This window comes from Salvelinus namaycush, chromosome 14 (genome assembly GCF_016432855.1).
Source record: "Salvelinus namaycush isolate Seneca chromosome 14, SaNama_1.0, whole genome shotgun sequence".
Classification (NCBI taxonomy): Eukaryota; Metazoa; Chordata; class Actinopteri; order Salmoniformes; family Salmonidae; genus Salvelinus; species Salvelinus namaycush.
The window spans coordinates 15223571-15241444 of NC_052320.1; the positions used below are offsets into that span (position 1 = coordinate 15223571).

General features: G+C 42.3%; 2 protein-coding genes across 2 annotated transcripts; one reads left to right on the plus strand and one right to left on the minus strand.

Annotated features, from left to right (window-relative positions):
* Positions 1–1814: 1814 nt before the first annotated feature.
* Positions 1815–8958, minus strand: LOC120058858 (zinc finger protein 341-like). The gene is made up of 15 exons (XM_039007597.1): positions 8885–8958; positions 8313–8423; positions 6319–6509; positions 5932–6081; positions 5469–5684; positions 5142–5325; positions 4921–5008; positions 4583–4800; positions 4216–4424; positions 3798–4006; positions 3537–3633; positions 3324–3456; positions 3120–3231; positions 2875–2945; positions 1815–2728 (listed from the first exon to the last, which is right to left on the minus strand). Exons 1-15 carry the CDS (start codon positions 8913–8915, stop codon positions 2379–2381), a joined length of 2370 nt encoding a protein of 789 aa, XP_038863525.1. The 5' UTR covers positions 8916–8958; the 3' UTR covers positions 1815–2378.
* Positions 8959–9373: 415 nt separating this feature from the next.
* On the plus strand, positions 9374–15250 carry LOC120058860 (transcription factor E2F1-like). The gene is made up of 8 exons (XM_039007598.1): positions 9374–9472; positions 10471–10823; positions 10981–11083; positions 11203–11422; positions 11613–11765; positions 11880–11994; positions 12150–12381; positions 14450–15250. The coding sequence occupies exons 2-8, from the start codon at positions 10578–10580 to the stop codon at positions 14713–14715; spliced, it is 1335 nt and encodes a 444-aa protein (XP_038863526.1). The 5' UTR covers positions 9374–9472; positions 10471–10577; the 3' UTR covers positions 14716–15250.
* Positions 15251–17874: the final 2624 nt, after the last annotated feature.

Here is a 17874-nt window from a genome sequence, read left to right on the forward strand (position 1 = left end):
CCTGCCTCCAGCTGTTTTGCTTAGAAATTCTAGGGACAATTAGGAGGCCTGCGTCTTGTGACCGTAGCGTACGTGTAGGTATGTATGGCAGGACCAACTCGGAAAGATAGGTAGGAGCAAGCCCATGTAACGCTTTGTAGGTTAACAGTAAAACCTTGAAATCAGCCCTTGCCTTAACAGGAAGCCAGTGTAGGGAGGCTAGCACTGGAGTAATATGATACAATTTTTTGGTTCTAGTCAGGATTCTAGCAGCCGTATTTAGCACTAACTAAAGTTTATTTAGTGCTTTATCCGGGTTTCCGGAAAGTAGAGCATTGCAGTAGTCCAACCTAGAAGTAACGAAAGCATGGACCAATTTCTCTGCATCATTTTTGGACAGAAAATGTCTGATTTTTGCAATGTTACGTAGATGAGAAAAAAGCTGTCCTTGAAACAGTCTTGATATGTTCGTCAAAAGAGAGATCAGGGTCCAGAGTAACGCCGAGGTCCTTCAGTTTTATTTGAGACGACTTTACAACCATCAAGATTAATTGTCAGATTCAACAGAAGATCTCTTTGTTTCTTGGGACCTAGAACAAGCATCTCTGTTTTGTCCGAGTTTAAAAGTAGAAAGTTTTCAGCCATCCACTTCCTTATGTCTGAAACACAGGCTTCTAGCGAGGGCAATTTTGGGGCTTCACCATGTTTCATTGAAATGTACAGCTGTGTGTCATCCGCATAGCAGTGAAAGTTAACATTATGTTTTCGAATGACATCCCCCAAGAGGTAAAATATATAGTGAAAACAATAGTGGTCCCAAAACGGAACCTTGAACACAGAAATGTACAGTTGATTTGTCAGAGGACAAACCATTCAGAGACAAACTGATATCTTTCCGACAGATAAGATCTAAACCAGGCCAGAACTTGTCCGTGTAGACCAATTTGGGTTTCCAATCTCTCCAAAAGAATGTGGTGATCGGTGGTATCAAAGGCAGCACTAAGGTCTAGTAGCACGGGGACAGATGCAGAGCCTCGGTCTGACGCCATTAAAAGGTCATTTACCACCTTCATGCATTTACCACATAACATGCAGCCACCACTGTGGTTGAAAATATGGAGTGATACTCAGTAATGTTATTGGATTTACACCAAACATACCACTTTATATTCAAGACAAATGAATTACTCAGCCAATTTTTTTGCGGTATTACTTTAGTGCCTTGTTGCAAGAAGCGTTCATGTTTTGGAATATTTGTATTCTGTACAGGCTTCCTTTTCACTGTCAATTAGGTTAGTATTGTGGAGTAACAACAATGTTGATCCATCCCCAGTTTTCTATCACAGCCATTAAAAAAATTAGTTTAAGTCACCATTGGCCTCTTGGTGAAATCCCTGAGCAGTTTCCATCTTCTCCGGCAGAGTTAGGAAGGACGCCTGTATCATTGTAGTGACTGGGTGGATTGATACTCCATCCAAAGTGTAATTAATAAGTTCACCGTGTTCAAAGGGATATTCAATGGTTTTTTTTTTTTTTTTTTTTACACATCTACCAATAGGTGCCATTCTTTGCGAAGCAATGGCAAACCTCCCTGGTCTTTGTGGTTCAATCTGTGATTGAAATTCACTGCTCGACTGAGCGACCTTACAATTATCTGTATGTGTGGGGTAAAGAGATGAGGTAGTCATACAAAATAAATAATGTTAAACACTTATTGCACAGTGAGTCCATGGAAATTGACTTAAGCACATTTTTCCTCCTGAACTTATTTAGACTTGCCATACAAAGGGGTTGAATACTTATTGACTCAAGACATTTTAGCTTTTCATTTAAATATTTCTTTAATTAAAAAATTCCACTTTGACAACATGGGGTATTGTGTGTAGGCCAGTCACAAAAAAAATATTTGACAATTTTAAACTCAAGCTGTAACACAAAATATGGAAAAAGTCAAGGGGTGTGTATACTTTCTGAAGACACTAACTCACTGTTCTGAATAACAATCATCACTGCAAGAAAAAGTGCCAAGCTTCAACGTTTTAATATAAAACAAATATAGAACCCCCTTTAATTTAATTGGATGGATATAGTGAGATTAAAATCCATTCCATATGCAAAGGTAGTCTCAGGACAATCTTTTCAAGATTCTGCTTGAATAACTCAGGCCTAGTCTTGGCACCAGTCTGTTTAGCTATCATTCTACTCCTGTCATGCAAAACTTTGGCATTTGACAAGGAGACAAGGTGTGGAATGTTAGCTAAATAGACTGGTACCTAGGCTAACTCAGGCCTCAATCCACTGTCTCTATGAACATAGGTGCTCTGCTGTAACCAGCCAGTCTCACTCAGCAGTCTCCAAAGTGTTCCTCTAGCTCTGCCTCTCCTCCCGCCGACAGATCCTCAACTGGGACAACTGACCGCCTGAGGGTCCTCGATCCTCTCCTCTTCATCATCATCCTCATCGCCCTCCTTTTCATCCACCTCTTCCCTGCTCTGTTCCATCTCTGACTCCTCGTTCCCCTCTGTTCCGTGTCCCTGCCTCGTCACTCTTTTCTCCGCCCTGTCCTTGTCCACCGCAGCCCCTGCCATGGGGCACTTGTGGTCTCTGTAATACTTCTGTCGGGTGAAGCCCTTTTTGCAGGTGGCACATCGGAAACGATAGTTGTTTGTGTGGGAGCGTTGGTGCTCAAGCATGTGGGCTCTTCTGCTGAAAGCTTTCTGGCAGTACCCACATTTATAGGGCTTAATACCTTGGGACAACAGAAACAAAAGTATGGCTCTAAATAGTTTTGAATCATCACTTTAAATGGCCGTCAAGAGCTGCAACAAGGTAAATTATGTTTACAGTTGTGACTGGTGTATTAATAATGTACTACAATAGACAGGAAATACTCACCAGAATGAGACAGTATGTGTGCCTTCAGCTTGTCTGGTCTGTTAAACTCTTTAATGCAGCCAACATGTGTCCTGAAAGCACAAAACAATGCTTTGAATACACCAATAAAAAAACGCAACTTTCTGTTACATTGACGTCGAAGATTGAAGTCGAAGGTATCCCCAGGTTTTTATCGAATCTTTTGTGGCTCAGGTTTCCAAATAGGCTCACATATGATCTGTTAGAAAAATAGACACCTCACTTACCTAAATGGACATTTGTATTTCTTAAAGGGCTCATGAATGAGCATGTGCCTCTTCACCTTGTCCTTCCTGTTGAACATGGCCTCACAAACAGAACATTGGTATGGCTTTTCTCCTGCAATGAAATGACAGTGTTGCCATAAGCACAGCAGAGAGAATCAAGTGAAAGTTATTTGCACCATGGGGTAATGTGCCTGCATGCCTCACCTGAGTGGATACGAGTGTGCAGTTTGAGGTAGTGGTCTGTTTTGAAGAACTTTGTACATATCTGACATTTGAACCTTCCTCCGATACCATGTGTGGGCAGGTGCCGCCGGAAATACCTCTCACAAGGAAAAACCTGTTAAAAATAAATGCATTATTTAGAGTGACTTAATTCTAACATAGCAGTGAGTGACATCCATTTTTTCTAGAGCATACCTTTTGGCAATGTGGGCAGGGGAAGTTATGTGAGGCGGTTAACAAATGCTGCTCCAAGGCCTCTTGCGTGGAGTACCGGCTTTGGCATTTCATGCACCTGAGTGTGACAGAAACACTGGTGAAACCCGTAACCATGGGGTCAAACTAAAGGCCATATAAAACACAGAGGGAAGCAGTGATCACACTGAAAAGAAAGCAACTGACTGAACTTTGTAAGCATTAGTATGGCCTAATTAGGAGACTGGAGATAGTAAAGCTGACCTATAGAAAGTGGTCTCCTTGCGTGGGTTCTGCTGGGGACAGAAGCAGTGGGAGTACTGATGCACCCCCAGCTCAAACAGCGAGGGGAACACCTTGCCACACAGGTGGCAGCGGTAGGTGAGCTGCTCCTGGTGCATCCGGGTGTGCTCCAGGAACAGATCCAGCTTCTGGAACGTCTGGGAACAGGTCTTCACCACACACTTATATACCTGAAACACAGCAGGAAGGAACATTAGAAGGATGAGTGGTGAGGACAGAGCTCTTAAGGAAGACATCTGACACAATAACATTTCTATTTGAATACCTGTTCAAAGAACTTTTCCAAACAATATGAACACCAATTGCCCCCTGTGCTTAATAATGCTTGTGCTTCATTATTGTTCTGGGTAGATCCTTCCCTCTGGCCATGTGGACTCACCTGCTCTCCTTTGTGCTGAGTCATGTGAGATTTGAGCTGGAAGTAGGTGCTGAACTTGCCAGCACAGAACTGGCACTGGTAAGAGCTGTCGATCAGGATGATCTGCTTGGTCTGAGTCTGCTGGCCGTTGTGCTTGCCATCACCATCACCCAGGCTGTCTACATCAGTCTGGGAGTCACAGTCTCTCTCCTCAGGCTTACCTGGGGCTTCTGAACACACAATCTACATTTATAATACATACTTAGGCCCTTAATAAGACATTCATTATGACATACTTCATTGATTTTGGTTATTATTACCACTATGTCATCCACAAAAGGTCTCAATGGCCTATAGAGAAATAAAGATTCCACAGTGAGATGGTTACCTGGCTGCTCCTCCTCCTCATGCTGTTGTTCCTCCTGTTGCTCCATGACCTCCTCTGCACACAGTGGGACCACCTTGACTGTGATGGGCAGTCTGGACACTGTACTGGCCACGCCCGAGGGCCACACTTTGTGTGTCTGCATGTGCTTCTTCACATTAGACTTCTGGGCAAAGGCCCGGCCGCATACGATGCACTGGAAAGGCTTCTCCCCTGTATGACTGTAGAGACATCAAAGATTATAAATGTAAAACATATTTTCTTATCCTGGGTAGATTCAATGCATATGGATATTGCTTTTCTGTTTGGGCTGAATGGTACATTTGGTTTGTTAAGCTCACCTTCTGATATGTTGCTGGAGATCAAAGTTTTTGGAGAAGACTTTGTCACAGAAATTGCACTTCAGCGACTTTCCTTTAATTTGTTCTGCTGAAGAGCCAATGGATATTAACAATGGACAACATTATTTTATTTAGCCAATGATGAGAAACAATGTAAAAATATATTTGTTAGGGTCAGACCAATATGTACTGTATATTGACATTTGTTTTCAAAATCATACCCACTGCTCCATCCTGGCCTTTCTTTCCATTTTTGGGTCGTTTAGGAATAATCACTTTGTCAAACTCCTCAAGCCCAGTTAGGTTTGCAGCGATGCTGCAGGTTTTGGTTTTGGTGCCTTGCTTCCCAGGGCTGTATACTGGAGGAGTGTTGAATGACTGGCTCTCCACACACTGACTTGGGACCTGTGGGCAGAAAAAAAATACATGTATAGTGTTAGTGAACTACTGAGCCAAACTCTTTAGGAAGTTGCCCAAAGACTGCAGAGTACAAGTTTGTCATCCTCCTCATTCTCTGCAAATCACAGATTGCATTAGTTAAAGCTCACCTGTACAGATTGGAACAGCTGCAAGCCCAAGGTGTGAATCTCTGCACTACCACTCCCAGACATTTGAGGCATTGTGCTGTAGACCTGGACCACTGAGTTGCTGATACTGGACGGCACCTGGGAGGACAGAGGCTGAGACTGTCCGGGTGGGAGAGGGTGGGAGGATTGCTGATCGTGCTGAAGGTAGGATGCACCTGTGTGCATACTCAGGTTACTCTGAGAAGGAAAGGTAAACACGATATGCAGTGAATAAAGGCTAAAGGAATATACTTCTTATTGAGAAAAATAGCTTAATTCAGGATGCAAAGTTCCGTTAACAATTCCGGAAAGCTTCCCACCCAAGTTAGGCAATAAGCAAGTAAATCCAGAATCCTCCAAAACGGGATTTCTGGAAAACCAGGGAATCTTGGGAAAGTTACTGGAATTGTGCAACCCTATACTTAATTGAATGAAAACAACTTACCTGAATAGGTGGCTGCATTGCTGCCATGGGTTGGTCAATGGATGTGAAGGCGGAGATGGCAGACATCAGAACATCATCGCTCACTAAAACATTGCCTTGGACCAGTGTGTGAGTAAGAGGAGATGAAGGCACTGTGATGTATGTGGATACCTGATGTGGATAGCAAAACAAAGAAAAAAGGAAGACTGCATTATTGCAAGTGAATTATTGTTCTGGAGCATGCTATGATACTCCCCAGCCCATACAGTAAGTACAGGCGATAGGTAACTAGTTTCTTGCCAGACTCATGGTGTGCCGCTGTGGGAAAAGACTAAGTAATAAAAAATAAAAAAACATCTTAGCTAACAATCAAAACCGTACGTCATAAGCCAGTAGTGCTGTACCCACCTGTCTGTTGGCGGGGGTCTGTGGCACAGAGCTAATGGAGGGCACAGGGGTGTAGGCGTTACTAGATGCCAGTGATACTGTAGACAGGGAAGGGGCATTGGACTGGCACTGCTCTCGCTTGTGGGTCATAAAGGCAGGCAATGAGTTGAACTGTTTCTTGCACTTCCCACAAAGAAAGACATCTTCATCATCTGTAAAGAACAATTGGGAATATACAGTACCTTCAGAAAGTATTCACACCCCTTGACTTTTTCCATATTTTGATGCATTACAGCCTGAATTTAAAATTGATTAAATTTAGATGTTAAGACACTAGCCTACACACTATACCCCATAATGTCAAAGTGGAATTATGTCCAGGAGTAAAAATATGCTAAACAAGTCACATAACAAGTTGCACGGACTCACTGTGTGCAATAATATTGTTTAACATGATTTTTGAATGACTACCGTATCTCTGTACACATACAACTATCTGTAAGGTCCCTCAGTCAAGCAGTGCATTTCAAACACAGATTCAACCACAAAGACCAGGGCGGTTTGCCAAAGCCTCACAAAGAAACGCACCTATTGGTAGATGTGTAAAAAATAATAATAATAGTAATAAACCCGACATTGAATATCCCTTTGAGCATGATGAAGTTATTAATTTGACTTTGGGTATTGTATCAATACAACCAGTCACTACAAAGATGCAGGTGTCCTTCCTAACTCAGTTGCTGGAGAGAAAGGAAACCGCTCAGGGATTTCACCATGAGGCCAATGGTGATTATAAAACAGTTATTGAGTTTATTGGCTGTAATAAGATAAAACTGAGGAATGGTCAACATTGTAGTTACTCCACAATACTAACCTAAATGACAGAGTGAAAATATGGAAGTGTGTACATGTAACCGATGCGAAATGGCTAGCTAGTTAGCGGTGGTGCGCGCTAATAGCGTTTCAATCGGTGACGTCACTCGCTCTGAGACCTTGAAGTAGTTGTTCCCCTTGCTCTGCAAGGGCCGTGGCTTTTGTGGAGCGATGGGTAACAATGCTTTGAGGGTGGCTGTTGTTGATGTGTGCAGAGGGTCCCTGGTTCGAGCAGAGGGACGGAAGCTATACTGTTACATACAGAATAAAAAAATATTCCAAAACATGCATCCTGTTTGCAATAGGGCACTAAAGTAAAACTGGAAAAAATTTGGCCAAGAAATTAACTTTGTCCTGAATACAAAGCATTATGTTTGTGGCAAATCCAACACAACACGAGTACCAATCTCCATATTTTCATGGTGGTGGCTGCATCATGTAATAGGTATGTATGCTTGTTATTGGCAAGAACTAGGGATTTTTTTAGAATAAAAAGAAACAGAAGAGCTAAGCACAGGCAAAATCCTAGAGGAAAACCTGGTTCAATTTACTTTCCAACAGACACTGGTAGACAATAACCTAAAATACAAGGCTAATTATAAACTGGAGATGACACTAAATGTTCCAGTTTCCAGAGGAAAATCTATGGCAAGAATAGAAAATGGATGTCTAGCAACCAACTTGGCAGAGCTTGAAGAATTTTTTAAAGAATAATGTGCAAATATTGTACAATCCAGGTGTGCAAAGCTCTTAAAGACTTACCCGGAAAGACTCAGCTGTAATCACTGCCAAATGTGATTTTAACATGTATTGACTCAGGGATCTGAATAGTTATGTAAAATTAGATTTCTGTATTTCATTTTCTAAAAACATGTTTTCACTTTGTCATTATGGGGTATTGTGTGTAGATGAGTGAGACAAAACATATATTTTGAATTCAAGCTTTTAACACAACACAATGTGGAATCAAGGGTATGAATACTTTCTGAAGGCACTGTATCAACCCTTCCATATTTAAACTGCAATCAGTGGAGATACAGAATGCATCCTTGTTTTGAGTTACTGTAGTACCTAGTTCTCTGATCAACACAATAGAAATTGCAGTGAGAAAAAAATTGAGTGGATAAAAGGGAAGTACACACCCATTGCCTGAATGGTAGATGCGCCTGAGACGTTCTGGTTGTTTGGGTCAGGGACACCTCCCTGGCCATCCAACAGAGACTGGACAGCCAGGACTGTCTGGTTGTCCATCCCTAGAAGAGAATAATAGATCTGGAGGTCAGAACGGTGCAGATCATGGTGATGATATACCATAGTACGACAGGAACAAATCAAAATAGGATTGGTGCGCCACTGCTATTTTGACAAAAAGCAGCCGCTCCGTGGGTTGTAGCTAGCGCAAGTGGCTGTTGTTTCAATGCGACATACTCACTCTTCTCAAAAAATCCCCAAACAAAGGAAATAGCTATACATTACCATAAGCAAATTTCAAGAACACATGCAAAATTATCCAAATTTACTCAACGAAATGATAACTAGCTAGCTCTCTGGCATCGATTATTATAATACAAATTGTGCTTTACCATATTACATTACCATAATTACACCTCCTAGATAACCCAAAATAACCTAACTTTTTCGAAAAAACGTTGTCTTACAACACATTCATATGTTGTTAAATTAAAAACGTGGTATATGATCAACGTATCGATACCTTCCAGGACTTCAAATATAGCTTGCGCCATCTTGTAGTTCTTCTGTGTGTAGGCTTTCGATGAATACGACTGCGTAGCCGATAACGTTATGTAGGCGGATTCTCTCTGCTCAACAGCTGGTCCAGGGCCAGTTTCAACAGTTTTTGTGTTATTTTGACTTTTGGATTCGGGTAGGAAAGGCTGATCCCAAGTCAGACATTAACTCATTCATCACCACTCTCGATTTGCTTCACAAAATAGTTACCAAAGAATAAGCTAATCAAATCACTCATGACATATTCAAAGGTACACTTTCCCACAGTTTATTAGCCAAAAACATGTTTTTCCATTCATAACAATGAAAAGCGTGGCATCACAGAGAGTGGCATTTCATGGGAGCCAATGACAAATCTGGGAAATTCTGACGTTTGAGGGGCGCATTCGCCCAACCAATTGAAATCGTGATTTTCATGCACGTGCATGTTTCGCGGCAAAATTATTTGGCGCGTAAACCTCAACACTTGTTCTGATCAGCTGGAACAATAACAACAATAACACAGTCGGTTTGGCGCTCAGATTATAACTTTTATGGATGGATTTCAGTCAAGGTGATCAACAAGATGATCCATATAATTTGTTTATAGGATATGTAGATTTTTTGGGGGGAATATTTGCCATTATTTCGGTTTTGTCGGATTGGTTCGTGGGTATGCTGACCAAACGAGAGGGTGAAGAACTGAGTTGGCTGGTAACGTTACTGCAGCAAGCTAGCTAGCATTCTAAGGTGCCCTAATTGTCATTTGAAAGGATGCGTAATAAATCCAGTTATTCGTCCAAGGTAGCTGAACTAAAAGTTCAGGTTAGTGCAATATTGCGTTAGGAAGTATACAAACTATTTAGGTTCCTGATTTGTTTGTAGCTAATATGTTGCTGGTACATTTAGTCTGAAACTGAATTGGCTTGTGTCTTCTGTCCCATCCTAACCCTGAAGCCAAAAACAACCACTTTTCTTGGCTAACAATACCAGCTAGGTAGCTAACTAGACTAGCTAAGTTTTTCTAGGTCGTTGCAGTATTCAAGGAACTCTGCTTGCTAGCAACACAGTAAGCAAATGATGAGTTGTGTTTACAAACTGTACCAAACGAACGTTATTTTGATGTCAACCAACGTTAGGTAGCGAATTGACCAAGGGAAAGTAGTTGATAGATGTGGCCAGGCCTCACCGCACTCTCATTGTGAAGATGAAAACAATAGATTGCATAGAAAAGCTAGCAGCGAGTTAGCACGCTAGCTAACAATGATGCATGTTTATTTCACTTTTGTAAACTATAGATAAATTATTCAATATAACAATTTATCTTGTATAGCTACGGACTGTAACTACAGTCTGCTAGACTGCAGCTGTCCGAAAGCGCAACAACTGTCTCTAAGGTTATTTTATAGCTGGCTAATTGTGAGGAAGCATTACCATGCATTTTTGATTTTGTGAGTTTTAGTTGTTGAAGCTTGACTGTCAGTAAGCTAATGTTAATATTAGACATGCTTAACCTCAGTATTTGTAAACCAACTCTTCTAATACGTTTGCACTATTATTCTCCCAAATTAGAGATGACTTGTGTCAGAAGGTGCTGATAGTAGCATATCAAGCCATTGGACTTGAATTCTGCCACAAAAGACAATTTAGGGGACTAGAGCACCCCGGTTGTGTGTGCCATGTCAGAGGCACTCATATCAGGTCAGACGTCGGAGGATCTTTTGGCAGACTTTGAGTCTCTTTTGAATGCTGGGAGTATTGACCTATCAGAGAACCACCAGATAGTCATAATTTCCACCCCCAGCAATGTGGGCTTAAACTCAGTTGTCCCCAGCAACACTGGAGAGATCCTCCTGTTCGCTACCCCCCAAGGCCCTGCGGATGTGGTCCAGGACCAGCGGCGGCCAACTCTGGGACGACCTCCGGTAGGTAGCTAACTGACCATTTTGATATGGGTGTTGGCCGGGGTGGGAATGTGATGTGAAGTTATCCCTGTACAATGTGTGTCTGTGTGAGAAAGAATGATCTGTAGCATCCACACTAACTTTTGACCTTTGTTTCCCCCCCCATAACTTGTTTCAGGTGAAGAGGAAGCTGGACTTGGACAGTGATCACCAGTATGTCAGCACCTCTCGCCCACCCTCTCTTGGGAGGGCCCCAACGTCCACACCAGCACCACCCAGAGGTACAGTCCCCCTGTTCACAATTCAAATATAACTATTCATTTGAATTCAGTTGTAACTATTATAATTTTGGCCAAAGACAATAAATACAAGTATTTTCATTATTGTGTCCCGCTCTCAGTTCCAAAGCCTTCGACGGAGAAGTCTCGCTATGACACATCTTTGAACCTGACCACCAAGCGCTTCTTGGACTTGCTAGCCCAGTCTCCTGACGGGGTGGTGGACCTCAACTGGGCCTCACAGGTCCTGGAAGTGCAGAAGAGACGCATCTATGACATCACCAATGTTTTGGAGGGTATCCAGCTCATCTCCAAGAAATCAAAGAACAACATACAATGGCTGTAAGTCTGGACTCACGTACTGTACAGTATGACAATATCAAAAGTGTGTTCTGGCCTTTCTGGCTTACAATCCTTATTGTGCAGGCCTCTACAGATATTATTCAATACATACAATACACCATCATCAGTGATTCCACAGGATATGTGTATTAGCTAAAAAAACATTATCCTAACATTCTGTTTGTCACAGGGGGAACCGCATTGATGGAGCATCTGTTTCCCGTTACCAGGACCTACAGAAAGAGGTCTCTGATTTGACACAGGCGGAGGAGAAACTGGATGAGCTCATTACCAAGTGTAACCTCCAGCTCAGACTCCTCACTGAGGATACCCAGAACAAGAAATATCCTTTTGTGTCTTGTCTGTCTTTCTGTTTGTGTGTCTGTGCTTTTTGTATCTACTGTATGTATTTGAATATGCATTATAGGTCAGTGTTTTTTCTTTAACATAATTGCACGCTGGGTTATTTGATGTGCCAGGATCTACGGAAGTCTTTTGACTCTCCTGACCAGCTGGTGATGGTCATCAGAGCCCCTCCAGAGACCCAGATGCAAGTCTCAGAGCCCAGTGAGGTATGTGGGAGGATAATAGACCAATGGACGCTTGCTCAAGACTCTCTTCTGGACCAAATACTGTATTCCAGCTAATGTGGTTTACATACCAACCACAACTATTGAATTGTATCCTCTCTGTTTCAATAAATTATTCCTTTGTTGTCTTCTGGCAGGGCTATCAGGTCTCCCTGAAGAGCACCCAGGGTCCCATTGATGTCTTCCTGTGTCCAGAGGACATTTCTGGTGTCTGCAGCCCAGTGACAGGCATCAGCCCTTCTAAAGCCACATACCAGATAATGCCCCAGCCTGCAGAACAACCACAGTGCAGTTCCACACAGGAAATGACATCGTCAACAGCTGCGTCCCAACAGAACTCCTCTCCACTGCCATTGTTTCGTGAAGCGGGTAAGCTGCTCTCAGTGTCACACTGTCACCCTGATAGGTTCAAGAATGTCAGGGATTTCTTCCAAGAAATCCATTAAAGCACAACTGAAGGCAATAAACAACCTATCTGATAGAAAACAGCTTATGGGAATCAATATTGGTCAGAAACACAAGGTGAGACAGACTACCCAGCAGCGTAGCGTATTGTACTTTGTTTACATAAGACAACACGTCACACATTTTTTTACTTGAGAAATACTGCACCAAACACCTTAGGTATATTTAAATTGCCCGACCAAAACCTATGCAATAATGTCAGTTAATTACAGATTTCTTGAGTTGTCTTACAGTGCATTTTGTTACGTTACAGCCTATTTCCCGTTATCATTCCTAAAATGTAATATGATTTTTTCCCCCCTCATCAATGCCCCAAAATGACAAAGCAAAAACAGGATTTTATACATTTTTGCAAATGTATAAAAAATGCTAAACTGAAATACCTTATTTACATAAGCATTCAGACATTTGCTATGAGACTCAAAATTGAGCTCAGTTGCATTCTGTTTCCATTGATCATCCATGAGATGTTTCTACAACTTGATTGGATTCCACCTGTGGTAAATTCAATTGATTGGACATGACTTGGAAAGGCACACACCTGTCTATGATCCCACAGTTGACAGTGCATGTCAGAGCAAAAACCAAGCCATGAGGTCAAAGGAATTGTTCGTAGAGCTCAGAGACAGGATTGTGTCGACTCACAATTCTGGGGAAAGGTTACCAAAAAACATCTGCAGCATTGAAGGTTCCCAAGAACAGTGGCCTCCATCATTATTAAATGACTCTTCCTAGAGCTGGCCGCCCAGCAAAACTGAGCAATCGGGGGAAAAGGGCCTTGGTCAGGGAGGTGACCAAGAACCCAATGGTCACTCTGACAGAGCTCCAGAATTCCTCTGTGGAGATTGGACAACCATCTCTGTAGCACTCCACCAATCAGGCCTTTCTGGTAGAGTGGCCAGACAGAAGCCACTCTTCAGTAAAAGGCACATGACGGCCCGCTTGGAGTTTGCCAAAAGGCACCTAAAGTACTCTCAGACCATGAGAAACAAGATTCTCTGGTCTGATGAAACCAAGATTAAACTATTTGGCCTGAATGCCAAGCGTCACATCTGGAGGAAACCTGACACGATCCCAACGGTGAAGCATGGTGGTGGCAGCATCATGGTGTGGCGATGTTTTTCAGCGGCAGATGCTGGGAGACTAGTCGGGATCGAGAGAAAGATGAACAGAGCAAAGTACAGAGAGATCCTTGATGACAACCCGTTCCAGAGTGCTCAGGACCTTAGACCGGGGCAAAGGTTCACCTTCCAACAGGACCACGACCCTAAGCACACAGCCAAGATGACACAGGAGTGGCTTCGGGGCAAGTCTCTGAATGTCCTTGAGTGGTCCAGCCAGAGCCTGTACTTGAACCCGATCGAACATCTTTGGAGAGCCCTGAAAATAGCTGTGCAGAGACGCTCCCTATCCAACCTGACAGAGCTTGAGAGGATCTGCAGAGAAGAATGGGAGAAACTCCCCAAATACAGGTGTGCCAAGCTTGTAGCGTCATACCCAAGAAGACTCAAGGCTGTAATCTCTGCCAAAGGTGCTTCAACAAAGAACTGAGTAAAGTGTCTGAATACTTATGTAAATGTGATTTTCCTGTTTTATTTTTTAATACATTTTGTTTAGTCTTTATGTGGTGTTTTCTGTAGATTTGGGGGGGGGTGACTATTGAATCAACTTTAGAATAGGGCTGTAACAAAATGTGGAAAAAGTCAAGGTATCTGAATACTTTCCGAATGCGCTGTCGATTCATTCTGACTATTTTGAGGACGTGATACTGGCTTCCTATGGTGTCTCATGGGGGACAAACATCAGTAACTGCCACATCGAACCACACCCCCAAAGACTGAAATCTTGTTTTTCGTAATGAGCAACAGAGAAACCCATACAGAATCGGTGCGTTCAGTCGCTCTTTAACATTCCTAAATGGCTATTTGCCGTGGTCACTAAAACTGCATTTCCATTTTTTTTTTCTTTACAGGAGCAGTCCTGGAATGTGACCCGTTCCCCAACTTGGGAGTGCTGCCAGAATTTGACCTTTCACCCTTGTCATCCTCTGACTTCCTCAGTGTGGAGGGCCTTGGTAACCCACTGGATGGGTTCATCAACCTGTCCCCTCCACAAAGCCACAGCTACCACTTTGGTCTAGAGGAGCATGAGGGCATCACTGAACTGTTTGACTCTGACTTTGGAGACTTCACCCCACTAGAGTTGGGGTGGAGAGAAACACCCACAGAACAAGAATGAGGTTGTATCTCTATGGAAACACCCAATACACACCCATTTCCCCTCTCAGAAAAGTATTCCCATGTGGCTAAAATACAGAATTGTACAGCACAGACAGTAATGGACCATGTACAGCACAGACAGTAATGGCACTTAAGTCGTCTAGCAAAAGAGGTTAGCTTTAGATGGCTATTTAATTTATTTCTATACAGATAATGTTTTTGTACCAATAATGTTTTGTTTGTTTTTTTCCCCCTTAAGTGGCTTGAGAAGGTGTACTTGTGGGAAATGGACTTATCAGCTTGGAAGCTAATACTGAATTTGTTATATTAAGTAGGCATTTTTGCCATAGTCTCAGGTGTAAGGAAGAGTCAGACTTTTCTGCTAAGTGTTGGGTTTCAGATGCATTTTAAGAAGTCTTACAGTATGTTGGCCAATGGTAATGGCAGGATATAGCCTATGTAGGTTAAGAGACCTTTTATAGATGAAGTTTGGGATGGGGGTTGGGATGTCATGCCTTAAAGCAGTGGTTCTCAATCCTGGTCCTGGGGACCCAAAGGGGTACACATTTTTGTTTTTGCCCTAGCACTACACACCTGATTCAAATCATCAAAGTCTTTTGATGAGTTGATCATTTGAATCAGGTGTGTAGTGCTAGGGCAAAAATAAAATGTGTACCCCTTTGGGTCACCAGGACCAGGATTGAGAACCAGTACCTTAAAGGAATGATTCACCCGTTTTGAATGTTATATCGTTTTTGTGCATCTCTGAGCGATGTTCTATCGATTCCCGGGGTCCTTTCATGTTTATCTAAGCTATTGTCTTTTCAATCTTGAGATGCACAAAAACGCTTACATTCAAAATGGGCAAACCTTTCCTTTTAACATTGATGAGATCTGTTTGGTAATCTAATTACCAATAAGAAAATATGATCTCTTTTAAAACCTGTCCATATTGGTCTACAGTTTGAATATATTGTTTTACCAGGCCTTACATTTGGTTGATTGTTAGTCATACATTATATCACAGTTTGTCATTATCATGAACCTTATCACAGCTCCTTTTCTGCAGGTCTTATGCAGTGCCTTATAAAAAAAAAATGGATTGTTGGATGGATTCAATTCAGGTGTTATTCTGTGTCTAATTGAGGTGTTTGAATGAAAGTGTTAGATTTGCATTTCTTAACAGCAAATTGTGGATTACTACTATTTGGGGCTGTCAGGCTACTGTACTTGAGAATTCAGCCACTGTGTTAAAAATGCTTAAGGGAATTTAACTCTGCAGTCAATTTCACATTGTTCAGTGCTTTGTTTTATAACAACAATTACAAAAACATATTTTTTTCACAAATTCAGTGGTGAAAATAATTACTTGTACCAATCCGAGTGGTTTATCAAGCATGTCTTTTGTATCAAATTTGTTTTTTGAAGAATAAAAACATTGCTATATGGGGTAGTTGATGATAAAAAATAAAGTGAAAACAAACTGCAAAGAGTTCCATTAGCGTAAAACAGATATTTCTAGTTCCATCCCGTTGTTTAAGTGAAAGACAGACAATTTATGACTGTCGGGCAAGTTGAAGCTGCGTATATTTTTACAAACAAAATACAAAGAATTCCAATACTGAACTTTCTGATTCCTCCCCTGTAGATGACAGGCAGGATTTTAAAATATATATATATATTCTTTATTTAACCAGGTAGGGCAGTTGAGAACAAGTTCTCATTTACAACTGAGACCTGGCCAAGATAAAGGAAAGCAGTGCGAACACAAACAACACCGAGTTACACATGGGATGAACAAACGTACAGTCAATAACACAATAGAAAAATATATATACAGTGTGTGCAAATGTAGTAAGATTAGGAAGGTAAGGCAATAAATAGGCCATAGTGGCAAAATAATTACAATTTGGCATTAACACTGGAGTGATAGATGTGCAGATGATGGGGTGCAAAAGAGCAAAAATAAATAACAAATGGGGTTGAGGTAGTTGGGTGGGCTATTTACAGATGGGCTGTGTACAGGTGCAGTGATCGGCAATCTGCTCTGACAGCTGATGCTTCAAGTTAATGAGGGAGATATGTCTCCAGCTTCACTGATTTTTGCAATTTGTTTCAGTCATTGGCAGCAGAGAACTGGAAGGAAAGGCAGCCTTTGGGGATGACCAGTGACATATACCCGCTGGAGCGCCTGCTACGGGTGGGGGTTGCTATGGTGACCAGTGAGCTGAGATAAGGCGGGGCTTTACCTAGCAAAGACTTATAGATGAACTGGAGCCAGTGGGTTTGGCGACGAATATGAAGCGAGGGCCAGCCAACAAGAGCATACAGGTCGCAGTGGTGGGTAATATATGGGGCTTTGATAGACTACATCCAATTTGCTGAGTAGAGTGTTGGAGGCTATTTTGTAAATTACGAAGTCAAGGATCGGTAGGATAGTCAGTTTTACGAGGATATGTTTAGCAGCATAGGTGGAGGCTTTGTTGCGAAATAGGAAGCCGATTCTAGATTTAATTTTGGATTGGATATGCTTAATGTGAGTCTGGAAGGAGAGTTTACAGTCTAACCAGACACCTAGGTATTTGTAGTTGTCCAAATATTCTAAGTCAGAACCGTCCAGAGTAGTGATGCTGCTCGGGCGGGCAGCGATCGGTTGAAGAGCATGCATTTAGTTTTACTAGCATTTAAGAGCAGTTGGAGGCCACGGAAGGAGTGTTGTTTGGCATTGAAGCTTGTTTGGAGGTTTGTTAACACAGTGTCCAAAGAGGGGCCAGAATTATACAGAATGGTGTCATCTGCGTAGAGGTGGATCAGAGAATCACCAGCAGCAAGAGCGACATCATTGATATATACAGAGAAAAGAGTCGGCCCGAGAATTGAACCCTGTGGCACCCCCAGAGACTGCCAGAGGTCCGGACAACAGGCCCTCCGATTTGACACACTGAACTCTGTCTGAGAAGTAGTTGGTGAACCAGGCGAGGCAGTCATTTGAGAAACCAAGGCTATTGAGTCTGCCGATAAGAATGTGGTGATTAACAGAGTCGAAAGCCTTTGCCAGGTCGATGAAGACGGCTGCACAATACTGTCTTATCGATGGCGGTTATGATATCGTTTCGGACCTTGAGCGTGGCTGACGTGCACCCATGAGCAGCTCGGAAACCAGATTGCGTAGCGGAGA